Raw genomic sequence first — 27,687 nt, 5'->3', positions numbered from 1 at the left:
CTCTGTCAAGAGTTTGTTGTTAGTTATCCTACAGCACTGACGGCTGTGCATCTAGTACATCGATCTGCAATGTGCGAATTGACTGAATTGAAGGCGAATTGTGGTGTACAGTATTCACTTAAGATTATAATGGAATCATGGGCAATCACTTACTCCCGGTGGCACACACAATTGGAAAGCTCGCACGATTGATTCTCGTTTCATTCATAATAAATAGAACATTAAATTAAGCAAACAGTAGCAGCAGTACAGACTTCATTATTCAGAAGAGTCGTATAAGCAGGTTACAGGTAGTTTAACCATCATAAAAGGCACTCCACGCCGCCACCTGAGCCTTATTACTTACCGCTGACGGCGGCGGCGGGCTCCTTGCCGTTGGCTGCTGGGGCCGCCTCCTTGGGCTTGGCCTTGCCGTCGTCTCCCTCCTTGGCGAAGGCGGCGACGGGGAAGGTCCTGCCGAGCCCGGTGGGCGTCTTGAAGGTGATCTTGGAGGGGTCGTCCTTCTCGACGAACATGTCGGAGAGGGTGACCCAGATGAGGAGCTCCTTGGTCTTGACCCCGGTCATGCGCTTCATCCTGCGGTTCTCGACGAAGGCGGTGACCTCGGCGGCGTACGAGACCTGGCGGCCGATCTGCTTGAAGGTGTGGGTGAGGGCCTTCTTCTGGCGGAGCCAGACGAAGCCGGTGGAGCGGTTGTAGCCGACCTCCTCCATGTCGGCGAGCGGGAGCAGGCCCAGCGGGAGGTGCACCTCCGCCAGCAGCTCCGTCGACTTGTCCGCGCACAGCGCCGCGCCGCTGTACACCTCCGCGCCCGCGCGGTGCGCCTCGATGGCCTGCGACCCCATGGCTTGGTGTTGACGCCTTGACGGAGCGGAACCGGCGGCCGGCCGAGCGAGCGAGATCAGGCGAGTCCCGGCGGGTTGTTGGGGATTCCGGCGAGCTGAGGGGCAATGGCAATGCTGGATCGATGGGGCGGTGGGAATCTGGATTGGGGAGGCGCCGGGGATTTATAGCGGGGGGATCGGGTCGGTGGGGGACGGTTGCCGGTTGGGGTGCGGGGCGGGGGATTTAAAGCGGGGTTTAGTTAATGCGCTGGGCCGACGTGGGGGTTGCCGGCTCGTGTGGGTTGGGATCGGCATCGGGCTCGCCGGCTGGCCGGGCAGGCAGAGGGCCAGAGGCAGGCGGTGGTTGCGCGCGTCGTTTTCGTGCCTTGAACACTATAAGCGACGGGGATCGCCGGACGGGCCGCGCGGCCTCCCCCTTGGCCTCCGCGTCACCAAGCCGTTGAGCGAACCAACCGCGTGCTCCAGGCTCCTCTTGTTTACTACGCTACCCTGTTCCGCTCGTAATGGAACCCGTTGGCCGGCCGGAGACTTGGGCCTCAGCAGGAGATTTGCCATGGGAGGCGCTGCCGGATTCGACCTGCCGTGCCGAGGCCCCGGTGCCGGTGCTGGGCTGGTGGCTGCCGGCCTGCCGATACGCGGCTGCTTTCAGCTACCGACAGTTTCCAACACGCGGATGAGGCGCGGCCTCCGCTCTGAGTATCTCTAGGAGTTCTATCTGGGTCTAGTCGTGTTCCTGGAACAGCGCCCGCCATGCTGTTAGCGAGCGATCGGCTTAGCTCAACTGCGAAGCAGGCAGCCTGTCATGGCGGGTCAGCGCAGCGCGGATGGTTATGGCTGAAAGCCACGGGCATTCATGGCGAGCCCTGTGACCCCAACCACCAACTGCTCGTCGAGGTGAGGCGTATCGTAGTAGCCTGCATGTGCGGCCTGCCTGTGGCCATCGGTTCTCTGAGCTCACAAAGGAAACGAAGGAGGGCAGCAGAGGAGCGGCCACGGTGGTGTCGGCGTGGAAGTTGTATGCGCCGTGGCAAACCCAGATAAACCGGGCGGTAGATTCCTGATCCAACGACCCGGAGAAATTGGCCGAGCGAGTTTTTTTTTCTTTGATAAGTAGTAGGCCGAGCGAGTTACAGCGACGCCGGCCGGTTCGGCCGGGCCGTTGGACTTGCCTGCCGTTGCCGCGGCCGCGGTTACCCCGACGATCCCCTCCCGCTGCCGCCCGCCGCCCGCCCCGGCTCCGTCGTCCTCCACGCCCGACGAGCGATGCCGCGGAGCTCGATCTCCGGGAATCTAGCCTCAAGGCGCGGCGGCATTTCCCAATCATCCCCTAAGGAGGTGTGTTGATCCCCACTGCACTGGTCTCAGATTGGATGATTGGGTCTGCCTGTAGTTGTCAAGCCGTTCAACTTGTTGTGTGCATGTAGTATTCGTTTAGGTTCAGGGTAGAATTGTTGGTCCCCAGCTTCGATTGACAATGTCAGGGGTTGGAACTGGAAGATGTTTTGACCACTCAAAGCAGTTACTTTGATCTTAGTGATTTTAGATCCCAAATTAATATAATGTGTTTTACATGTTTGGGTTCTTCAAATACTTGTTATGATACCCCACTACTGCTACCATTTCAGCCCCAAGTACATATTCCAAATATTAATTGTTTCAAATCTGACCTGACCTTGGCAAAGTAAATCTGGACAAATTTTCTCCTCATCAGTAAAAGCAGCTCACCTCATCACTGCCTTTGTGAATCAAAATATAGAATAACTTTCTTAAAATTCTATCCGGACCACTAGAGTTTGTATTTGTTACACACTGATAGGTTCAGTGACTTTAAGTACATTTCAGTTGATATGGCACTAGGTAGCAGCTTTTACGCTTAGAAGCGCAAATGTTGAGTCGTGGCCCGGTTCTCAAATTAGGTCTATGTGAGGGACTTTTCACTTGCATCCTGGTCTATGCAGTTTTAGTGATATACAATTTCGTTCATGGAAAAGCTGAGTACATCTTATCAGACATTGATAACTTAAACCAGCCTTGAGTCTGCAGAACAGAGCTAGTATAACCTTCGCCAACTCTCTATAGTTCTGTACAGTACTTTTCTGAAAAATGTACCTCCCATTTTCTCCTAAGCAGCAAATGTTCTTCATGATTCCACCAAGTTTCACAATTTCGTAACCTGCGGCCATGGATTACAAATGGGAACAGACCATGCAGAGGAGCCAATCAACAGCCACTCCTCTAGTTATTGGTAGTTTAAAGGGGAATGGAATTCTCGCCCTTTGCGTAGTTGATGTCTTCGATGAGCTTCCATGATCAAGACTCCATAAGAAATAAATGGTCGCCATCTCGAATAACAGTAATATCATCAATTTCTGCAAATTCTTGGTTGAACAGTTTTGTGGGACAATAACCCATAAACTTCTGACCTGCACCATAAAATTGCAGGATAAGATAGTATGGTATTGACTGTTCTGGGAATTTCTCAGTGATGGCTCAATTCAATTTAGCTTGATATTCTCGTGAAACAATAAATAAACTCAAAACTCATAAATCAGTATTTGCTCAATTCAGTCCAGTTATCCAGATAATGCATGTACAGTGTCAACTTCAAACAATCAATGCTGAATATAGTTGTATGGTAGCGGTTGGGACGCAATACAATACGTGACATTGTACCATAAACTCTATTGAAAGAAAAATATCTTTTGGTTAGCACATTACCCACCGGGTTTATTTTGTTGGTTAAAGCAGCATTAAGATTTTCGGTTGTCTTGGTTATTTCTGATTTCACAAAAAAAATGTTATACCTATTGCCTACTGAATTTAGTTCTGTAGTTATTAGTCAATCTTTCACAACTTAAATTTTGAATGTTTCTCTAACACGCAAGTAAAAGTTGTATGCAGCGCTGGTTGCAGCCTGGCAGTGATTTTGTGGATCAATACTTTGTCTTACCTCACCATTTTGTTTTGGTTTCACTTTGTTCAGAAAAGTCATTTTAATTTTGTATAAAGTGAAAATTGAAATACTACAGCAATAAGCAATATGAAACCTAGGTTTTTCTAACATATTGCAGCTGGAATGACTTCTCAAGGAAGCTCACCCCCTTTTGTATTTAGAAGTTAGATGTCATAGCTCCTTTTGGACTTCTATGAGTTCTCCTATAGTCTCATGGATGCCTTTAACGGTAATGATATGCATGGATTGAAGAATACTTACTCGCTACAGTGAATAATTCATCCATAGATCCTGGTAGATTTATAACTTTTGCACATGGGACCTTGAAATTTGTGTTCTTCTGTGAATACCCATGAATCGTCACTCTTTTATTTTCTATAACCACAGAACCACCATCCTTATATGAACATGTGCCACCTTCTGTGTACTTATCAGTTATCTCCTGAAAGTCCCCAGGCGCCGAGAATGCAAGCATCTTGTCAGGGATCCTTGACTGCCTGATTTTCGTGTGTTCCTTTGTGTTTTGGGTAATGACATGAGCCTTCTTAGATCCTGTGTTGCTACTATCAGTCAACTTAGGTTGATGAACATCTGCCTTTCCTTTGTCCGTAGACTCTGTACACATCGTTTTTGTAGGAATATGTTTTTCTATGCCTCCACTTTTAGCATTCAAATAATTGATTATTCTGTTGCAGTCACCGTGATTTGCAGTCTTATGAAGTGGTTCATGTCTATCCGTTTCGTCAAGTTTTTTTACAGAGCTCATCTCCACAACATGATGTAAATCTTCCTCTGCCTTCTGATTCATTTTCTTGACTGACTCGGTTCAAGGTGGAACAACTATTATACTTTCTGAAGTGTTGATTGTGCATTGATTTCGCCATGAACTCAGCAGAGAATATTGGATCTCTGCCTATTTTCTGTCAAATGATGAGTATTAAGATCAATTTCTTTTTCTGGATAAACAAGTGAATTATATAACACCATATCATGATTATATCAAATGATAAACACCTGGAATATATTGCTCAGTACAATTTGTTCGTCTTCCTTGTTATCCCCAATAATAGTTTTTAGCACGGATGTGCTCACCCTCAGAAGTTGTGAAACTTTGGTTGTACAGACTGTAAATGGCTGGCGAACATTACAGAGAGCCCCGATTTCACCAAATATTTCACCAGTGGACAGTACTACCTGAACCTGCATTTTTTTTAGTGATGCATTTTAAAATTTTAAACGTTCCTTTTCCATAAATGTAAATGAACATGTGATAATTCATACCTTTTCACCCTCATCCATCTCAATCCGCTCTTCCTGCCAAAGAAGGTAACAAAATGATAATATACATGGATGTTAGTGTTAAGCGGCATGTCTACTTTAGGCCCATGGCCCATATTCCTCTCTGTACATATACACATCCAGACCTCTTTCTTCAGTGTCTTTTGCCATCTTCATCCACGGTAACATGGAATCAGAGCAGGTAGGGTTAGGGTGAGGAGAGTCACCTCCGCATCCACCCGAGATCCGTTTTTTTTGGCCCGTCGCCCGTCCGCCAGTTGCCTCACGTGCGCGCGCCGCGCTCAGGGCGCCGCGCGCGCCGCCTGTCGCGGCCTCCCCATCCGTCCCGCGTCTGCAGCGGCCGGCGCCGTCCGCCTGTCCGCTTCGTCCGCCCGCCGCCTGTCGCGGCCCTCCAGTCCGCCGCCGTCGCGGCCCCATCTCCGTCGCCCGTCGTCCAGCCTGCTGCTCGTTGCAGCCGCTCGTCACCTCGCTGCAGACGGTTGCTGCGGCCGGTTGCTGCGCCCCTCCGCCGGTTGCTGCGGCCCGTTTCCTCTTCTCGGCGCCCCGTCTGTCTGCTGCGGAAGGGGGGTGTGCGGCTGCTCTGTTCTGGTAGCTGTAACACCCCGGGTGTTTACACAGTAATTAATTAAGTGTCTGCACAGTAATTGAGTAGGTTTGTTATGCATCATGTGCTAGAATTACTTAAAAAGGATCTTTTTGTAATTATGAAAGGGTATATGTGTAATTATGATTTTATGCAAGGTCCTTTATATAGTTATTTCTGAATATAGCTTTTGTGGAGGGTGTTTGTGCAAAATTTCAGTGCATTTATTGCATGGCATCAATTTTTTGCTTGAAGGTCTACATTTGAAATGAAATTGCTTTGAAAAAGACAAATTTCCTGGAATTCAAAATCCCTTCAACAGTTTTAATTTTAGCTCTTGAAGCTTTGGCCAAATAAATTTTTGCACAACATCAAAGTTGTAGATCTTGAAATTTTGAACAACTTTCATGTTGGGCATTTTTCCATTTGAGCTTTGATTTAAAAGTTATTGCTTGTTTACAGAAAGGTCCCTGGAACTTTTGGAAATTGCAAAATCGCCCTTATGACCATCTCCCCCTCTCTGCTCTGCTTCTCGCCGCCGGCCACCGACAGCGCCGCCCGCCGACGATTTCCCGGCCTTCCCGGCCATCAATTCGCCGTGCGCTGGCGCCCACGCGTCGCGGACGAGCTCCTCCCCCGCCTGTTGCCTCGCGCTGGCGCCTCCACCCCTCGCCACGCCGCCCCGCCGCGCCCAGAACCTCCCCGGCGGCCGCCACCGCGACGCCGCCGTGGAGAGCCCAAACCCGAGGCCCAGCTCTCGATCTTTCGCGCGCCTGAGCACTACAAGAAGCCCCGCGCTCTATTCCCCTCCTCTTTTCGCCAGTTCCCTAACCCCACGCCCCAGAACGCCGCCGCCGCTCACCCCGAACGCCGGCGAGCTTCACCCCGCCGCGGAGCCGCCACCCCAGACCCGCTCCACCCCTACAGCCCCCACCTTTAGCACCGCCTCGACCTCGCGCAGCTCCCAGGCCACTTCCCCTCGCCTGAACCTCACCGGAGCACCCTCGCCGTCGCTTGCCTCCGCCGCCGACCCGCCCTGCTCCGCCGAGCCGCCGATTCCGAGCCCCTCCGCGCAACCCTAGGCCACCCAGAGGTGCGCCTTGCACCCGTGAAGCTCACGCACCCCTCCCCTCTCGCCGCCGGTGAGCCCCTCGCCGGGAAACGGCCGGTCAACCGCCGCCTCCCCTCTCTGACCCGGCCCAGGGACCTCGGGTTGAAAGGAAAGAAAACCCAGGGGGTTATTTGCATAGGCCTAGACTCAGATGAATAGTGCCAGTAGGGGCTGCTTTGTAATATTTTCAGTGAACTTTGAAATTCTAGATCAATTCGTAGAAAATTCGTAAATTAGAAAATCTTGATGTTTTGGAATCCTCTTGAAGAGCTCTATGCAGTAGAACCATAATATGTTAGGCTTTAGTTGCAAGTCTTTGCCGTATAAATGGTTTTGTGTCACTAGGTAAATAAATACTAGATGTTTAGTCTTTTTCTTATCTAATGCTTGAAAGCTGGTCTTGCTCTGAAATTTTTGTGGTAGTTTACTCATGTTACACTAGCTTTGCTATAAAAATTTCATGATCAGTTCTCTTGTGTAGCTATTTATTTGATTTAATCCTTGTTTAGTATACTTTATTTATGATAAATAGTTTCTGTTCTTGTTAAATCCTGAAAATATTCCTGAGTGTTCTTCTGGAGTATGTTAGCTTGTCCAGGAAGTTTGAGCCTTAGTTCATGGCTAGATTAGGGGCTAAAAATAAATCTTGCTAATCTGTTGTTTGTTTTAGTTATTTTTTCTCAGAGTTATTTTCTGTGTAGATAAAATCATGAAAAATTCACTGTAGCTAGATCTTACCTTTGTAAATCTCCTGTTAAATTTTGAGCTTCTACTTTGCAATATTTTAGTCTGTATAATTCAAGGTTGTACTAGGTGTTGCCTGCATAAATGATTTATTGTGATTAAATGATTACATGTCTTGATATGATTTTTGAAGGGTAGATTACTTTGTTCATGTTCTGTTTAGTGTAATTTTGGTATAATTTATTACTTTTTGTACTCTGATTTGATGATTTATTTACAAACCATGACTTAGTGGTATGATAAATCACCACCACTCATTTTATGAAGTTAGTTAACTTCTTTTGTGCTGTTAATCATGATGCCTTGTGTAGTTAAATTTGTCATTCAACTACTCTATAAACGATTGCCCATGTTTGTTTATAATGTTGTTCTTGCATTACATATAGATACGACTACTTTGTCAGACGGGACGTACGAGTTGATTCCGGAGTCTGACGGAGGTGATCTCGAAGCTCAAGTGAACACTGCGGAACTAACTGAAGCCCCGAACCAAAGTTCGGAAGAGCCTAGCGCTGAAATAGTTAGCAATTACCGAGAAGGCAAGCCCCGGACATAACCTATACTTCAAAATTAATTTCATTTACTGTATTATTTTACTTGTGCATTTACAGTTCATAGGAGTTGAATTGAAACTCTAGATGCATGATCCTAGGAACCTATGTACTGAACACTAGACTTGAGTTCGAATAATTGCTAAGCTTATAGGACCGGTAAAAGTCGAGTGATTGCCTGTCACTCGCGAGCTTTATAGGAATTGCTTGTTTACTTTCTGTTATCAATATAAGGACGACGGACGGGGTTGTGTTCGATATTATGTCCTATGTGAGACCCCGTCTGTGTTGATGAACTTGCTAAGGTCGCGGTGTGTGGTAGTGCTGGTTAAGTTTTTGAAAGTACTAGTCACATGCCGTAAATATGGTACGCGGCAAGCCTAGTAGCCGATTGGACCGGGGAGTGGATATACCTCCCACTCTCTCAGTAGGGATAGGTTTTATTTTATGTTGCGCAACACTACGACTTCTAGGGACAAGGTTCGGCCTTGGAGCCCTGTAGTCGGGGAGAGTGGCACTATCCACAAGCCGGAAAGAAAGGTTAACGGTTGTTTGGGAATGACCCGACGGTATTCCAGACGTGTGTGCTAGGTTACCCTTGCAAGGTTGAATTTCGATTCAGAATCGTCCGCCTCTCACGATGAAATGAGACTGCTTGATCTCTTTGCCACACAGAGTAATAAGAGCAACAATATTCTTATTAATCTGGATGTTTGCTTAGAAGTTTCACCATGAATGGTTAGTAGATGCTTACATAGAATGGTTAATCAACTAGAATCTTGAAGCTAAAACTTGAAAGTAAGGACCTACTCTTTATTGCTTTTCAGCAAAGGAAAACCAGAGCCTTACAAATGCCTTGCATGGTCTAGCTAAGGTGGGCTACTTATACCCGTTGTCGGTTAAGTCTTGCTGAGTATTAGAATACTCAGCCTTGCTGTTGAAATCCTTTTTCAGGTATGAGTTTTGAGGATCAGATCGCTAGCTTGACCTATCCTTGCGCTTTGCCTCCTGGCTGGTCCGTAGAATGGGATACGTCTTCGGCCGGCAATGACTATGACGAGTGATACCCGGCTTGGGCTAGCTTGGTATACTTTTGGCGACGTGTTGTAGAAATCGTGTTTCATCTTCCGCTGTTTAGACTCTGAACTTATAGTTATGTTTTGTAGAACTGTTTTACTTAAGTTGGTGTTGTAATAATGGTTTGAACTATTTTGTAATCACTACTGAACTTGCCTGTGTTGTAAAATTTGTGGTTGTAATATCTCTGGACTCGCCTTCGTGCGAGGTATGCTTGTTCGATCCGAGAATCGGTGGTTGTATCGGGACGTTACCCGACAGACCAAAAATTGTTCCGTTTGAAGTGCGTTTAAGCTAATGTTGCCTTTATGGTGATGGTTTACGCACTTGAGCCGGGATAATTTAGGCGGTTCTGCCACAGCTGGCATCAGAGCTACAAGCATATACCAGAGGTGTTGGAACCTTAAAAATCGTTTTCCATATAAAATTGGAACCATAAAGAATTTCGGAAAACTACGTTGGATTCGTTAAGAGTTGTGTTTAGAACGTAAAGTCCTAGGGAATTTATGGGAATTACTAGGTGGTTTGTATGGTTTATGTTATCTGACTTCCAGCACTTTACATTTTGTCAAACCATACTCACAAGCAACTCTTAATTCTTGTAACGACGCACCTACGTGAGGTAAGATGGTAAGGATCCTCAGTCAGCTGAGGGAGTCTGACCTTCCCGTCGGTGATGCGAGCCGAACGCTGCCCTCAAGCAGTGGCTTACTTGAGGTGCTTCCAATATACCGACTATTGGTTGACTATATTGGAAGTAAAGTGTGCTCAGTCAGCTGAGGGAGTCTGACCTTCCCGTCGGCGATGCGAACCGAACGCTGCGCTCAAGCAGTGACTTACTTGAGCTGCTGCCAATATACCGATCTCGGTCGACTATATTGGGAGTAAAGGAACTCGTGAATACGCCACTAACTAGCGTATGTTAACGTTGGCCATACGGCGGAAATTGTATGGCTGCCGCTTCTATAGTGAGCGGTAATGTTTGGGAACGCTTTCATGAGTGCTGGCATGAAAGGTTCATTGGAGTTATATATTTATGTTCTGTCAATCTTATGCAGGTACGCTAACCACGATTCGATAAGATAAGAACGGTTAGAATGTATCGACTAGCTATATAGGGAGAGCCGTATTTATGTATGCCACCATGCTAACCACGTAAGCCCAACGATAGTTGGCAATTGTTTATCTTGTGAGGAACGAACAGGACGTGCATGCATATCTAGTTGATGTTTGATTTGTTCCTAGTACTTGAAGTTGCTACAGGAGCTTGTTAAGGAATTTCTAGTATGAATCCTTATAAGATAAGTGTTAGTGTGCTTAAAACATGAGTAAGTGAAACTCTGATGTTAGTAGCATATTAGTAAAATGCTTAGGTTTCCTTAGATGAAAAATATGGTTTCGAGTCATGCCTTCCTCCTAAGCCCCATCTTGTTGTTATAAGGATCTTTTCATTCCTTAGAATCTCAAATGATGAACCAGTACCAATTGTGGTTTATTATTCTTTGAGTTGGAATCATATCATCTTGTGAATTAGAATCACATTTGTTTTACCGCAGTCTTCTTAAAGCTTTATTTGAGAAGTCTTGAGATAATTGCATTACTCACATTTGAATCCTTTTTGATTCAGATGGCGACTTGTTCCCAGATCTTTTGGGATGAGGAGGGAAATGCTCATACCGATTGTCTGTACTGGGAGGGTTTTCCGAGGATTCTTTGGGATTCACTTCGTACCTTCCACTACCCAGATCCACCCCAGTACACGGGACGCCAGTTTTCGGAGGATGGAATTAAGAAGAACAGAGTTAAGATGATCATTCCTCAGCACCCCACCTTGGAGTGGCCACCGATTGAGATTGAGGTGATTGGGTATCGTCTTGTGGATGCGTTTGAGAAAGCAGCTCTCAACGCTATCACCACTTTTTGTGAGCACCACCCCGAGGAGGTAGCAGCATATCCTATTGGTTTGTTTCCAGCAGTCCGTACTGGCGATGCAGAGTGGCTGTTCAGGGTCACACACTTTGGGCACTTGATTGGAGATGTAGCGGATGAGACTATCGAGGCAGTAGTCAGATATATGAATGCCCAGTCTCACTACCAGATACTTCAGCAGCGACACATGGACCAGGTGATAGACTTGGCCCAGAGTTTTCAGCGAGGTCTTCGTCTGAAGGATATTCAGATTGGGGGACTTCAGGATGCCGTTGCTGGGAGGGACACTGCTATTGCACAGTTTGAGCATCAGGCTATGGAGTATGGTGCTGAGATAGAGCAGCGCAACACAGTTATCGGATTTCTTCAGGCACAGGTGAATGAGCTGCAAGCAGATTGGGCTGATGCTTTAGCACATGTTGGTATGCTCCAGGAGCAACTAGATGCCCCAGCTGAGCCGGCAGCAGCAGAGGAGGACCCAGAGGAGATTGAGGGAGTATCTGACTTAGATTCAGAGCACGCACTTGCTGAGCCTAACCCTCAGCCGGACGACTCTTCTTCCGGCAGCGCCTCTTCTGTGGGCAACCTCGACGACTTCTAGGCGACTTAGACTTGTCCTAGCTAGTTGTGTTCTCTTGTTGTAACATATGTATATAGGGAAGATGTTATTGTAAAATAGCCTTAGGGAGTGAAGTTCGTTTGGAATGATAAGTGTGAAGAAGCTTTCCAAACTCTTAAAGCAAGATTGACTACCGCTCCAGTATTGTCTACACCGGACAGTACTAAACCTTTTGATGTCTATTGTGATGCGTCGGGTACGGGACTTGGTTGTGTGCTTATGCAGGACAACCGGGTTATTTCTTATGCATCAAGAGCTCTCCGGGATCATGAGAAGAATTATCCGACCCATGATCTGGAATTAGCAGCGGTTATTCACGCTCTTAAGATGTGGAGACATCATCTTATGGGAACTCACTGTAATATTTACACTGACCATAAGAGTCTCAAATATATCTTCACTCAAGCGGATCTCAACATGAGACAGAGACGCTGGCTGGAGTTGATAAAGGATTATGATCTAGAAGTGCATTATCATCCAGGAAAGGCTAATGTGGTTGCGGATGCACTCAGCCGCAAGTCACAATGCCATTGTCTATCTGTAGAACCATTCAATGAAACTCTATGCCAGGAAATGATGAAGTTAAACCTAGAAATGGTACCTCAAGGAAGTTTGAACCATATATCCCTTGAGCCTACACTTCATGATAGCATCATCATGGGACAATTACATGATGAGGGTATCAAGGTTATCAAGGAAAAGTTATCACAGGGAGAAGCAAAGTATAAATGTTTCAGAGTGGATCATAGGGGAGTTCTATGGTTCGAATCCCGACTGGTGGTACCTAAGGATCATCAGCTTAGAAAGCAAATCCTTGATGAAGCACATCTATCGAAGTTTTCAATTCATCCCGGTGGTACCAAGATGTACCATGATCTCAAACAAAATTTCTGGTGGACTCGAATGAAAAGAGAGATCGCCAGATATGTTTCTGAGTGTGATGTCTGTCAAAGAGTTAAAGCTAGTCATTTGAAAGTAGCTGGTACTCTCCAACCTTTATCTATTCCATCCTGGAAATGGGAGGACATCAGTATGGATTTTATCGTCGGTTTACCCATTACTCCTCATAGGCATGATTCTGTTTGGGTAATCGTTGATAGACTCACCAAGACCGCTCATTTTATTCCAGTACACACCACTTATTCTGCCAAGAAGTACGCAGAGATTTATCTCGATCAGATTGTTCGTTTACATGGCATTCCAAAGACGATTATTTCTGATCGTGGGCCTCAGTTTATAGCACGTTTCTGGGAGCAAATGCAGGAATCCCTTGGAACAAAATTGATTCGTAGTTCGGCTTATCATCCACAAACAGATGGGCAAACCGAACGAATCAATCAAATTCTTGAAGACATGTTGAGGGCATGTGTTATTCAATATGGCAAGAATTGGGTTAAGTGCTTAGCACTGGCAGAGTTTTCATACAATAACAGTTATCAATCTAGCTTGCAAATGGCCCCATTTGAAGCATTATACGGTCGAAGGTGTCGAACTCCTTTGAATTGGTCACAAGCTGGGGAACGCAAAATTTTTGGGCCAGATTTAGTTTCGGAGGCAGAGGAGCAAGTCAGAATTATCCAGGTTAATCTTAAAGCAGCTCAATCAAGACAGAAAAGTTATGCAGACAAAAGGAGAGATCCTTTACAATTCGAGGTAGGAGACTTTGTATATTTGCGAGTATCTCCTACTAAAGGTGTTCAACGCTTTGGCTTAAAAGGAAAATTAGCACCCCGATACATTGGACCATTTGAAATTATCGAAACTTGTGGACCCGTTGCCTACCGACTTCGTCTTTCATCTCAGTTGGCCGCCGTTCATGATGTCTTCCATGTCTCACAACTTCGGAAGTGCACCAGGGTACCTACTGAAATCCTTGAACCACAAGATATCGAAATTGAATCCGATCTATCTTATACGGAGTATCCGATCAAGATTCTTGACACCAAAGAAAGAAGTACTAGAAGGGAGAAAGTTAAAATGTACAAGATCCAGTGGAATCAGCATACTGTAGAAGAAGCTACTTGGGAGACTGAAAATTTTCTCCAAAGAAACTTTCCCGACTTTCTTAGAACCAATCCAGGTACCAATTCTTTGCACCCTTTTCTTCCTGTAATCTCGGGACGAGATTCCTTTTTAGGGGGGAAGGCTGTAACACCCCGGGTGTTTACACAGTAATTAATTAAGTGTCTGCACAGTAATTGAGTAGGTTTGCTATGCATCATGTGCTAGAATTACTTAAAAAGGATCTTTTTGTAATTATGAAAGGGTATATGTGTAATTATGATTTTATGCAAGGTCCTTTATATAGTTATTTCTGAATATAGCTTTTGTGGAGGGTGTTTGTGCAAAATTTCAGTGCATTTATTGCATGGCATCAATTTTTTGCTTGAAGGTCTACATTTGAAATGAAATTGCTTTGAAAAAGACAAATTTCCTGGAATTCAAAATCCCTTCAACAGTTTTAATTTTAGCTCTTGAAGCTTTGGCCAAATAAATTTTTACACAACATCAAAGTTGTAGATCTTGAAATTTTGAACAACTTTCATGTTGGGCATTTTTCCATTTGAGCTTTGATTTAAAAGTTATTGCTTGTTTACAGAAAGGTCCCTGGAACTTTTGGAAATTGCAAAATCGCCCTTATGACCATCTCCCCCTCTCTGCTCTGCTTCTCGCCGCCGGCCACCGACAGCGCCGCCCGCCGACGATTTCCCGGCCTTCCCGGCCATCAATTCGCCGTGCGCTGGCGCCCACGCGTCGCGGACGAGCTCCTCCCCCGCCTGTTGCCTCGCGCTGGCGCCTCCACCCCTCGCCACGCCGCCCCGCCGCGCCCAGAACCTCCCCGGCGGCCGCCACCGCGACGCCGCCGTGGAGAGCCCAAACCCGAGGCCCAGCTCTCGATCTTTCGCGCGCCTGAGCACTACAAGAAGCCCCGCGCTCTATTCCCCTCCTCTTTTCGCCAGTTCCCTAACCCCACGCCCCAGAACGCCGCCGCCGCTCACCCCGAACGCCGGCGAGCTTCACCCCGCCGCGGAGCCGCCACCCCAGACCCGCTCCACCCCTACAGCCCCCACCTTTAGCACCGCCTCGACCTCGCGCAGCTCCCAGGCCACTTCCCCTCGCCTGAACCTCACCGGAGCACCCTCGCCGTCGCTTGCCTCCGCCGCCGACCCGCCCTGCTCCGCCGAGCCGCCGATTCCGAGCCCCTCCGCGCAACCCTAGGCCACCCAGAGGTGCGCCTTGCACCCGTGAAGCTCACGCACCCCTCCCCTCTCGCCGCCGGTGAGCCCCTCGCCGGGAAACGGCCGGTCAACCGCCGCCTCCCCTCTCTGACCCGGCCCAGGGACCTCGGGTTGAAAGGAAAGAAAACCCAGGGGGTTATTTGCATAGGCCTAGACTCAGATGAATAGTGCCAGTAGGGGCTGCTTTGTAATATTTTCAGTGAACTTTGAAATTCTAGATCAATTCGTAGAAAATTCGTAAATTAGAAAATCTTGATGTTTTGGAATCCTCTTGAAGAGCTCTATGCAGTAGAACCATAATATGTTAGGCTTTAGTTGCAAGTCTTTGCCGTATAAATGGTTTTGTGTCACTAGGTAAATAAATACTAGATGTTTAGTCTTTTTCTTATCTAATGCTTGAAAGCTGGTCTTGCTCTGAAATTTTTGTGGTAGTTTACTCATGTTACACTAGCTTTGCTATAAAAATTTCATGATCAGTTCTCTTGTGTAGCTATTTATTTGATTTAATCCTTGTTTAGTATACTTTATTTATGATAAATAGTTTCTGTTCTTGTTAAATCCTGAAAATATTCCTGAGTGTTCTTCTAGAGTATGTTAGCTTGTCCAGGAAGTTTGAGCCTTAGTTCATGGCTAGATTAGGGGCTAAAAATAAATCTTGCTAATCTGTTGTTTGTTTTAGTTATTTTTTCTCAGAGTTATTTTCTGTGTAGATAAAATCATGAAAAATTCACTGTAGCTAGATCTTACCTTTGTAAATCTCCTGTTAAATTTTGAGCTTCTACTTTGCAATATTTTAGTCTGTATAATTCAAGGTTGTACTAGGTGTTGCCTGCATAAATGATTTATTGTGATTAAATGATTACATGTCTTGATATGATTTTTGAAGGGTAGATTACTTTGTTCATGTTCTGTTTAGTGTAATTTTGGTATAATTTATTACTTTTTGTACTCTGATTTGATGATTTATTTACAAACCATGACTTAGTGGTATGATAAATCACCACCACTCATTTTATGAAGTTAGTTAACTTCTTTTGTGCTGTTAATCATGATGCCTTGTGTAGTTAAATTTGTCATTCAACTACTCTATAAACGATTGCCCATGTTTGTTTATAATGTTGTTCTTGCATTACATATAGATACGACTACTTTGTCAGACGGGACGTACGAGTTGATTCCGGAGTCTGACGGAGGTGATCTCGAAGCTCAAGTGAACACTGCGGAACTAACTGAAGCCCCGAACCAAAGTTCGGAAGAGCCTAGCGCTGAAATAGTTAGCAATTACCGAGAAGGCAAGCCCCGGACATAACCTATACTTCAAAATTAATTTCATTTACTGTATTATTTTACTTGTGCATTTACAGTTCATAGGAGTTGAATTGAAACTCTAGATGCATGATCCTAGGAACCTATGTACTGAACACTAGACTTGAGTTCGAATAATTGCTAAGCTTATAGGACCGGTAAAAGTCGAGTGATTGCCTGTCACTCGCGAGCTTTATAGGAATTGCTTGTTTACTTTCTGTTATCAATATAAGGACGACGGACGGGGTTGTGTTCGATATTATGTCCTATGTGAGACCCCGTCTGTGTTGATGAACTTGCTAAGGTCGCGGTGTGTGGTAGTGCTGGTTAAGTTTTTGAAAGTACTAGTCACATGCCGTAAATATGGTACGCGGCAAGCCTAGTAGCCGATTGGACCGGGGAGTGGATATACCTCCCACTCTCTCAGTAGGGATAGGTTTTATTTTATGTTGCGCAACACTACGACTTCTAGGGACAAGGTTCGGCCTTGGAGCCCTGTAGTCGGGGAGAGTGGCACTATCCACAAGCCGGAAAGAAAGGTTAACGGTTGTTTGGGAATGACCCGACGGTATTCCAGACGTGTGTGCTAGGTTACCCTTGCAAGGTTGAATTTTGATTCAGAATCGTCCGCCTCTCACGATGAAATGAGACTGCTTGATCTCTTTGCCACACAGAGTAATAAGAGCAACAATATTCTTATTAATCTGGATGTTTGCTTAGAAGTTTCACCATGAATGGTTAGTAGATGCTTACATAGAATGGTTAATCAACTAGAATCTTGAAGCTAAAACTTGAAAGTAAGGACCTACTCTTTATTGCTTTTCAGCAAAGGAAAACCAGAGCCTTACAAATGCCTTGCATGGTCTAGCTAAGGTGGGCTACTTATACCCGTTGTCGGTTAAGTCTTGCTGAGTATTAGAATACTCAGCCTTGCTGTTGAAATCCTTTTTCAGGTATGAGTTTTGAGGATCAGATCGCTAGCTTGACCTATCCTTGCGCTTTGCCTCCTGGCTGGTCCGTAGAATGGGATACGTCTTCGGCCGGCAATGACTATGACGAGTGATACCCGGCTTGGGCTAGCTTGGTATACTTTTGGCGACGTGTTGTAGAAATCGTGTTTCATCTTCCGCTGTTTAGACTCTGAACTTATAGTTATGTTTTGTAGAACTGTTTTACTTAAGTTGGTGTTGTAATAATGGTTTGAACTATTTTGTAATCACTACTGAACTTGCCTGTGTTGTAAAATTTGTGGTTGTAATATCTCTGGACTCGCCTTCGTGCGAGGTATGCTTGTTCGATCCGAGAATCGGTGGTTGTATCGGGACGTTACCCGACAGACCAAAAATTGTTCCGTTTGAAGTGCGTTTAAGCTAATGTTGCCTTTATGGTGATGGTTTACGCACTTGAGCCGGGATAATTTAGGCGGTTCTGCCACAGTAGCAGTCCGCCTCGGCCTGCTGCTGCTCTGTTCTGGCAGTCCGCCTCTGCCTGCTGCTGCTCCGTTCTGGTAATTGTGGATCTGCTATTTACTGTTGTCCGTTCAATTCAGCTCTTGCCCTTGCAGTTTTCACCATGGCTCAAATCAGTCCTATTGTTATTAATATCACTCTTGATGGTTCCAATTATCCGGAGTGGTCTTTTTGTGTTGAAACTACTCTGAGAGGTCATGGTCTTTACTCCCACCTCACTGATGATCCACCTAAGTCTGATGGCAATAATGCTAGTATTATCACCACATGGCAAATAAATGATGGGAAGGTGATGGCTGCCATGGTTAATAGCATTAAACAGTCTATGATTATGAGTCTCAGAAAGTTTAAAACAGCTAAGCAAATATGGTATGCTCTAAAGCAGCGTTATGTTCAGGACAGTGGTGCTCTTCTCCATAATCTCATGCAGCAAATTCATGTCATTGAGCAAGGTGATATGTCTATTGATGACTATTATTCTGCTTATGACCTTTTGATGGGTTCATTGACTTCCATGGTGAATGAGTGCACAGCAGCTGACTGCCCAGCCCACAAATTCATTGAAAGATTTCTGACATATCGTTTTGTCATGGGAGTGAAGCCAGAATTTGATTCCATTCGTACTCGGTTGCTTCATAATTCATCTACTTTAACCATGGACCAAGCCTTGGCTGAATTACTTGCTGAAGAGACACGCCTGCAGTCTATGTCTTCTTTATCCACTGTGACAATGCCCCATAGTGTGCTGGCAGCCTCTCAGCGGATCACTGTACCTAGAGGTACATCTTCAGAGCCATGTAAGCATTGTGGCAAGACTACTCATCTATCGGCAAATTGTTTTTCTGCATATCCTGAGAAGCTAGCTGAGTATCGTGCCCGTCGAGCTTCTCGTGCTGCTCGTGGCCGTGGTACCTCTTTTACTACTCGAGATGGTCCTGTTAGCCGAGGTACCTCTTCTACTGCTCGAGATGGGTCTGTCTCTGTTGCTGCTGCTTCATCTGTTGATGCCTCTCAGCCGGCTTGGGTTCTTGATTCCGGGGCCTCCTTTCACGTGACATCTGATCAGTCTCAGTTGGTTACTTGCAAGCCAATCACTGACGGTGCCTCTATTCAGACAGCTGATGGTACATCCTGTTATATTACTCATCAAGGTTCTCTTTGTAATACCAAATTTTCTGTCCCTGATGTCTCATTTGTACCTAAGTTGTCCCTGAATCTTCTTTCAGTGGGCCAAATTGCTGATCATAATTATTTTATTGGATTTGATGACTCATCTTGTTTTATTCAGAATCGTCAAAGCGGGATTGTGATTGGGACTGGCCATCGCCGTAGAGGTGTTTCTAGCCTCTACATTTTGGACACCTTGCGTCTTCCTTCTTCCGATGCTCGTGTGTCATCTGTTTCATCATCATCTCCATCATCCTTCACGAAGTGGCATCATCGACTTGGTCACCTCTGCGGGTCTCGCTTGTCCACATTAGTACATCAGGGCTATTTAGGTCATACATCTGTCGAGTCTAACTTTCATTGTAAGGGTTGTAAGCTTGGAAAACAGATTCAACTTCCCTATCCTTCTAGTGTCTCTCACTCTGCTAAACCCTTTGATCTTATTCACTCAGATGTATGGGGCCCAGCTCCTTTTGCTACTAAAGGTGGCCATAAATATTATGTTATCTTTGTTGATGATCACTCTCGATACACTTGGCTCTACTTTATGAAACACCGGTCCCGGTTATATTCTATTTATCAGTCTTTTACTCGCATGGTTCATACTCAATTTTCCACCTCTATTAAAATTTTTCGTTCTGACTCTGGTGGAGAATATTTGTCTGATCTTTTTCGCCAGTTTCTGGTCTCTGAAGGTACTCTTCCTCAGCTCATGCCCTGGAGCCCATCCTCAAAATGGTGTAGCTAAACGCAAACATCGTCATATCATTGAAACTGCTCGGACTCTTCTAATTGCCTCCTTTGTTCCCTCTCACTTTTGGGGGGAAGCGGTCTCAACATATGTTTATCTTATTAACAGACAACCGTCATCCAAACTATCTGGTAAGTGTCCTGGTGAAGTTCTTTTTGGCACTCCTCCTTCCTATGATCATCTTCGGCTGTTTGGATGTACCTGCTATGTTTTGCTTCCATCTCGTGAGCGAACTAAGTTGACAGCTCGGTCGGCTGAATGTGTTTTTTTAGGATATAGTCCTGAACATAAGGGTTATCGTTGTTATGATTCTTCCACTCGTCGCATGCGTATCTCTCGTGATGTGACATTTGTTGAGGATCGTCCTTTCTTTTATAACCACTCTACCCATTCATCATCTTCTTCTACAGAATCTACATCTTTTCTTTACCTTCCTCCTATTTTATCTAGTGATGATCCACCTTCGTCTACACTAGCTCCTCTTGATGACACTCCACCACCTCCTAATGACCCTCCACCAATCCCCTCTCCACCATGTAAACCACCCATAACACGTGTTTACACGCGTCGCTCTACCACTCATCTACAGCCTCCATCTAGTCCATCTTCCTCAGCCAGTCCCGATGCTCCTGTTTTGGTTGATTCTAATGCTCCTGATGAGTCACAGGTTGGGCCTAGCTACAATCTACGTGATCGCGCCAATATTCAGCCACCTGATAAATTGGGATTTCCACGTGCAAGTGCTATTCTTGATGAGCCATCCACTTATCATGAGGCTTCTATCATTCCGGAATGGCAGGCTGCTATGTCTGAGGAGCTCGCTGCACTTGAGCGCACAGGTACTTGGGATATTGTTCCATTACCACCTCATACAGTCCCTATCACATGTAAATGGGTCTTCAAAGTTAAAACCAAATCTGATGGTTCTATTGAGCGATATAAAGCTCGTCTGGTTGCCCGAGGTTTTCAGCAAACTCAAGGCTGTGATTATGATGAGACTTTTGCTCCTGTTGCTCACATGACCACGGTTCGTACTCTGATTGCTGTGGCTGCTTCTAAGTCGTGGGATATCTCTCAGATGGATGTTAAGAATGTCTTTCTTCATGGTGATTTACATGAGGCAGTTTATATGCAGCCACCGCCAGGTGTTAATGCACCTCCAGGATATGTTTGCCGTCTTCGTCGTGCCTTATATGGTCTTAAACAGGCTCCCCGTGCTTGGTTTGAACGCTTTGTATCGGTGATAAGAGCTGCTGGTTTTTCACAAAGTGAACATGATCCTGCCTTATTTGTTCATCTCTCTCCATGTGGTCGCACTTTGCTGCTTCTATATGTTGATGATATGCTAATTACTGGAGATGATATTGATCATATTATTCATGTGAAGCAACAACTTGGTGAGCAATTTCAGATGTCTGACTTGGGCCCTCTCAGTTATTTCCTAGGAATTGAGGTCTTGCATTCTTCCAAGGGCTATTATCTCTCTCAATCCAAGTATATACGAGACCTTATTGCACGCTCTGGCATTACTGACAGTCGAACAGTTGCCACACCCATGGACCTTCACTTGCAGCTTCGTCCTACAGAAGGTGCTCCTCTTGAGGATCCCTCTCAATATAGGCATATTGTGGGCAATCTTGTTTATCTCACTGTCACTAGACCTGACATTGCTCATGCCGTACATATCTTAAGCCAGTTTGTGAGTGCTCCAACTTCAGTTCACTTTGGACATTTGCTTCGTGTGCTAAGATACTTGAGGGGGACATCATCTCAGTGTTTATTCTATGCTCATAATAGCCCGCTTTGTCTTCATGCCTATTCCGATGCCACTTGGGCGAGTGATCCAACTGATCGCCGTTCTGTCACTGGTTATTGTATTTTTCTTGGATCATCTCCTCTAGCATGGAAGTCCAAGAAGCAGTCAGCTGTCTCTCAGTCTAGTACCGAGGCAGAACTTCGGGCCCTTGCTACCACCACTTCTGAGATTATATGGCTTCGATGGCTATTGGCTGATTTTGGCGTTTCTTGTGATGCTCCCACACCTCTTCTATGTGATAATACTGGAGCCATACAGATTGCCAAAGACCCTGTGAAGCATGAACTTACAAAGCATATTGGTGTTGATGCTTCCTTCACTCGGTCTCACTGTCACCAAAACACGATTGCTCTTCAGTATGTGCCTTCCGAACTGCAAGTGGCAGATTTTTTTACTAAAACACAAACTCGAGAGCAACATCGGTTACATATGCTCAAACTCAATGCTTCGGATCCTCCACCTCCGCCTTGATTTTGAGGGGGGGTGTTAAGCGGCATGTCTACTTTAGGCCCATGGCCCATATTCCTCTCTGTACATATACACATCCAGACCTCTTTCTTCAGTGTCTTTTGCCATCTTCATCCACGGTAACAGTTAGATATGACAGAAAAAATGATAATCTTCAAAACTATAATGTACTAACCACCGCTCCTGAAATTAATATGTAAACATCTGTCGGTGCTTCATTTTGTAATATGACAAGTTCTCTGGGTGGAAAGTACTCTGCTTCCATTGCAGTGACCTACAAAGAAAGGACAATTCATGAGCATTCATTTGCTTTCATTTTTATTTTATACATTCTTCATTTCCTCTAGCATAGCAAAGTAGTTTTCTTGTGCATCATACCAGTTGGAGCATGCAAATAAAAGAAACACCACGGAAAAGATAGACTTTTTCGATGATGGGGAAGAATAAATGGTGTGCTATGCTTGATCGCATTCCTTTTGGGAGACTGTCCAAAGTTTCCTTCTGTTTCAGACCCTCTGTCTTATACCTTAGGCAGATATGAGCTAGCATTTCATCCCTTATGTGTTTAGGTAACTGATTTCTTGCAGCAAACTGGGAAGCAGCATGGATTGTGTCTCTCTGCAGCATTGGAGAAAGGAAATATCAAGAAATTTTAGAAAAACCAACAACATTGAAACAAAAGGCATATCACTCATGTATATGTTTGTGCATTATGAGTGGAGTTTTAATCTGTGTTTACTGTACATGCATGATCCTGGAATACTAAACGATTGGAAATTTACGCAAATTCCAATTCTTTTGGATCATTTGGTCGACTTAAAATTTGATAAAATGAACTACAATGGCATTCCATGTAATTAAGTTAGGGGAGAGAAATGAACTAAAATAGCAAGTCAATGCAATTTATTAGCTGACCGAAAAAACACCATTAGGTACCCACTGGCACGCCTTTTTACAAGTGTATACAGAAGGTAATTTTTTTTTCTAAGTTATCCTGGCATTACTACCTGAGATGCATATGCTTTACAATAGAACCAGTTTAGCAATTGAACTCTTCTTTTTATTCATTTTCTACTTCCATCCTTTTGCTTAAGTTATGCAAAACAGTAATTTCAACATCACCAGAATTATAAAAGGATTAGCTGCTGGTGTTTCGAAGGGAACGGAACGTACAAAATTTCTGGTACGGCAACTTCCCTGGACAACCAGGTTTGTCATGTTACCTATGATGTACGCTGTCAGTCCCAGATTAAAGAGCATGTACAAAAAAAACTCGACCTGCGAGGGGCCAGCCGCCCCCCCGAGCATTCTTATAAGAAGGAGGCCTTCTAACGCAGGCCGAGAAACCCCCGAACCCCGGCTCTTTCTGACCTTGTGTCTGGTGCCATTTCCTGGAACCGTTACTCGGGCCGGGACCGTTACCCACTGGGCCGGGAAACCGTGATGCCAGGCCGGGCCAGGCTGACTACACAGCACAAGCTATCAGGAGCACAGCGAGGGGTTTTTTTCCCACAGGCGGGGAAATTCGCCCTGGTGGGGGTTCGAACCCCCCACCTGTGGAGTGCCGCCGGTTGCTTCGCACCACTCGGGCTAACAACCTTAGGCCTGTAGCATGTACTAAATAGCATCTCTCTTGGATTCTCTGCATGCAAGTCCCCATAACCAGTTGTTGTGAGTGTTGTAATGGACCAATAAATTGATGTAACGTATCTAACCCATAGGCTCTCTGATCTGTAGTTTGGTATTGCTGCTCCTATCCAGGTTCTCGCTGGATTAGGGTATCTATCAGCTATTAAGTAATTGAAGCATCCTGCACAATGTACTGCAAAAATAGTAACCTGCAGATTTTACTCAAAAGTACCGAGTAAGTTTCTTCTATGGAGGCATATATGCTGATATGTATCATGTTTAAGGGAACATACACACTTACAGAAATTAGTTTGATGCATCTTATCCAGTAGTAGTTCAATCTGATATCCTTTTCGAGCCTAGAAGAGATTAGTTGCCCTATTAGTTCTCAGCTATCTTATTTTCAAGTCTTGATTCAAAAAATCATACCTGGCAAATAAAGCACTGAGGCGTCGGAGGCGCCATAACCGAAGCATGTCAAGCATCCTATAGGCAAGGCCATTTGCATGTTTTTTAAATAGTAGCCCAAATGGTTGATTTGGAATTGTTGAACAAACGTCAAATATGAACCACGCGGAGATATATCTGCATACAGGCTATCATGAGTTTCATGACAACTGCTATTTTTGTACATGTTTATACTATTAAGTTTAGGTACATGTTAAGATGGAGGTGCTGACCTAGCTGCAATCCTTTTTGGAGTATCCACTAGAAGATACGATTTCTGATCCAGATATGCTATAAAAAAAAGTGAGAATGATATCTATTGCGAAGATACTATCGACAATAGTCTCAATAAGAAAAAGTTCCCATGAGAGATGTCTCAGAAATGCTAGTTCAAATGGGCAGATCCATGCGGAGTAAACAACAAGAACAAGCAAGAACGTCTCCCAGATTCTAATGAGGTATGGTAAGCAAGTAAGATAACTATTTCTGTAGGTGCAAGTTGCTTGGTCGCATGGGACAAGGTGCGCGACACCAAAGACCAGGGGGGCTTGGGAATCAAAGATCTCGGCATTCAGAATACTTGCCTCCTACTCAAGCTCATCCACAAGTTGTTTACAGCTGGCCAGTCGTCGTGGGCCGTATGGGTGAAAGAACGTGTTAACCTTGCTTCGTTTGATGGGGATCTCCTGGGACATCATTGGGGCGTGCTCAAGGAACTATTGCCTATTTATCAGGCAATCACCACGGTGGCAATGGTGACGGACGGACTACCTCCTTCTGGCATGACGTTTGGGCCGGCGATGAGAGCCTTGCTGAGAAGCTCCCGGCGCTCCACAGCCACTGCAAGACAACAAGCCGATCAGTACGCCAAATCAGTGACGAAGGCCTCGAGCTACACTTGATGCCACGACTCACACCTCTTGCCCGAACAGAACTGACTGAAGCACGACAAATCATCGCATGGCTCAGGTTCAGTGACACTGATGACAAGAGACAATCCCCTCTTTTTGGAATTGATGGCCGCCTACAAACCTCCATGCTGTACAAGTTGCTGAAATCGAACCGAAGCCAGCCAGATGCCAAAGTGAAGTTCATCTGGTCCAGCAGCACGCCTCCGCGAGTGCAGTTCTTTGGGTGGCTACTGATTAGCGACAAAATCCAAAGCCGAGTGAATCTGCAGAAGCGGAAGGTCCTTGAGGAGGCGACCTGTGAACTATGCCAGCATCAGCCTGAAACTTCTTTGCACCTACTCTTTTGGTGCCCTGCTGCTGCCAACTTCTGGAGGCGGCTGGGGTTCCTGGTGCCCAGCGATTTTGATGTGGGCGAGCTCCACCACTTGAGCAGGCCGCCGCACATCCCGGCTCTGCACTTTGAGACTTTTGTGCTGTTGTGCTGCTGGCAGTTGTGGAAGCGACGGAATGGTGTTGTCTTCCGAGGAGAAGCGGCAACAGTGATCCAACTACTGCAAAACTGCAAAGCTGAAGCCAGGCTGTGGTCATGCAGGCTTCCCCGTGCCGACGCGGCGCTTGGAGATGTTTGGTGCTCTATTTTTCATCAGGCAATGTAAAACTATACTACACCCTGTAACAAAACCTTTTTCATCAGGCCATCTTGGGCCACATAAGTAATGAAAAATCAGGTGGGGGATCCTCTCCCCTTCCGGTGACCCTTCAAAAAAAAATAACTATTTCTGTACTCATTCACAAGAGTTGGAAGTAAATGCAATGAGTTTACCTGTAACGCAGATCATAAGGAGAAATGATGAATTTCTTCAACTTGATAGATTGGTTTGCTCTTGCTCCTAGAGATGGGAGTAGATCATTGTGGAATATATTGCTAACATCTTCCATCGGAGTATTTAACTCGAACAATGGTATATCAAGCTTGATATCGTTTTACTATTTCTGTTGCAGAGTTATAGTTGTGAATGCGCTGCATAAATAAGAGTTTGGTTTGGCTGCAAGAAAGAATAGGATCAATAAACATGGAAGTATGATATTTAATGTGGACTTCATTAGAAAGTGACATGTTTTTATCTCTTTATTTCTGTACAAATAAGTGGTCTAGGCTATCTGCTCGTGGTTTTTGTTAGCTATGAATGCTGTCTGCCAGTTTTCTGTGATGTATCACCTTTTAGGCGTGATGCACAAATTTCATAGGGTGACTGCTGGATATAATCATCCACAAATAGAATTTGAATGTTGCTTTTGAGAATATAATAAACTTTAATTCGTCTACTATGGTGTTTATAGGGGATTGCTAGTAGCATAAGAAAGTTGTTCTTAATACAAATAGCTGGTCATGATTTTCTACGTAAAGGCATTACCCATTTTTTACAACCTATGAGATACGAAATCTGTGCATGGAATAAACTGGAGAAATGGCATCTGAAAAATGCATGAATTAAATGAAATATTACATCTGAAAGTGTAGATATGCAATATGCAATATGCAAGCTTAGCACTGTTGATTTCTTGTTATGATTCATACCACGGAGGTCCGAAATAGTTAGAAAGGTGGAATTATTGTAATTCTCATGGTGAATAATTTTTTTTCACACAAGTTATCCTATGAGTTTACTCGTAAAAATGTCAAGACATAAGACAATAGGGAATTAAATTGTATAATTTCTTCTTTGCATCTTGCAATGCACTGCCATTATTGGAGTATTATAGTGACAATTCATGCTTATTTCCCTTTGCAGGTGTGCTGGTTAATGAAGCTGTGTGTGATAACTGATAACTATTAAAAAAGGAGGAGGGTGAAGAAATTGTTCAGATTAGATGGCTTTGGTCTGGACGTTTGGCCTTCCTCACAAGTCATAACCCACTAACTGCCTTCCAGATGCTTATCTTTTGTCACAGGCTGCCTGTGGGTGCGCACCTTTGCTAGAAGCCTGGCTCAAGACTTGGCTGACATTTGTTGTACCTTGGACTTCATCACATGTAGCTAACTCGTGATCCTGGGTTCTAGAGAGATGAGCATCTGGAAATGAAAATGTTGATTTGTGAAGAATGAAGATAGCTCACGGGGTTCTCGCCTCTTCTCATTGCTGCTAAATTGCAGCTTCCATGTGATCACCCAGCAATATATCCTACTGGATTAAGTTTCTCTTCTACAATTCGCACTTTAATGGGACTCTTGAAAACAAATGTAACTGGCTATTGATCAAGACCATGGTAGTCATATTCTTTATTGACGAAAAAGATTAAATTAGGGAAAACCATGAACCCTTCTTTTAGAGGGAAAAAAAGGCCAAGGCCCAGCTTTTTATTGAAAGCAGACGTCTCAACTGGGGTTACCAGTTTTATAGATGACACAGGTTCAGAGAAACCACGGCTGAAGTGCGACAGCAGCCCCAGAGAAAAGAGAAAAACATCATCCAAGGCCTTCCATCCTCCTTCGCCAAGATGGCCCACCTCTGCATAAAGGACATAACATGGAACACACCTAAATCATGTGAAGAAACTAGAATATTATTAAGGGAAAAGTCTGTTTTTCAACCCTGAACTATCACGCTAGTCCGATGGCCCTTAAACTACGAAACCGGACATCCTACACCTCCAACTAACGAAACCGTTTGAAAAACAACCCTGGCTCAGCCAAAGGCGGTTTTGCTACAGTAAAATTTCCGAATTTCTGGAATTTCACACCTCTCTCAATTAAATAATAAAGAAAGCATAGT

At 44.9% G+C, this 27,687-nt stretch overlaps 2 protein-coding genes across 2 annotated transcripts; both read right to left on the bottom strand.

Annotated features, from left to right (window-relative positions):
* Nucleotides 1-171: 171 nt before the first annotated feature.
* LOC120705618 lies at nt 172-1,013 on the bottom strand. The gene has a single exon (XM_039990061.1). It carries the CDS (start codon nt 843-845, stop codon nt 339-341), a length of 507 nt encoding a protein of 168 aa, XP_039845995.1. The 5' UTR covers nt 846-1,013; the 3' UTR covers nt 172-338.
* Nucleotides 1,014-2,883: 1,870 nt separating this feature from the next.
* Nucleotides 2,884-25,880, bottom strand: LOC120705619 (potassium channel KAT2-like). The gene is given in 14 exon segments (XM_039990062.1): nt 2,884-3,268; nt 4,060-4,552; nt 4,554-4,718; nt 4,813-4,998; nt 5,080-5,112; nt 22,102-22,200; nt 22,305-22,544; nt 23,100-23,198; nt 23,525-23,764; nt 23,857-23,914; nt 23,985-24,140; nt 24,236-24,303; nt 24,305-24,452; nt 25,737-25,880. Coding segments are annotated over 14 exon segments (2,214 nt in total). The 5' UTR covers nt 25,853-25,880; the 3' UTR covers nt 2,884-3,155.
* Between the last annotated feature and the right edge of the window lie 1,807 nt (nt 25,881-27,687).

Source organism: Panicum virgatum, chromosome 5K (assembly GCF_016808335.1).
Source record: "Panicum virgatum strain AP13 chromosome 5K, P.virgatum_v5, whole genome shotgun sequence".
Taxonomy (NCBI): domain Eukaryota; kingdom Viridiplantae; phylum Streptophyta; class Magnoliopsida; order Poales; family Poaceae; genus Panicum; species Panicum virgatum.
This window is presented reverse-complemented; position numbering and strand designations above follow the sequence as displayed.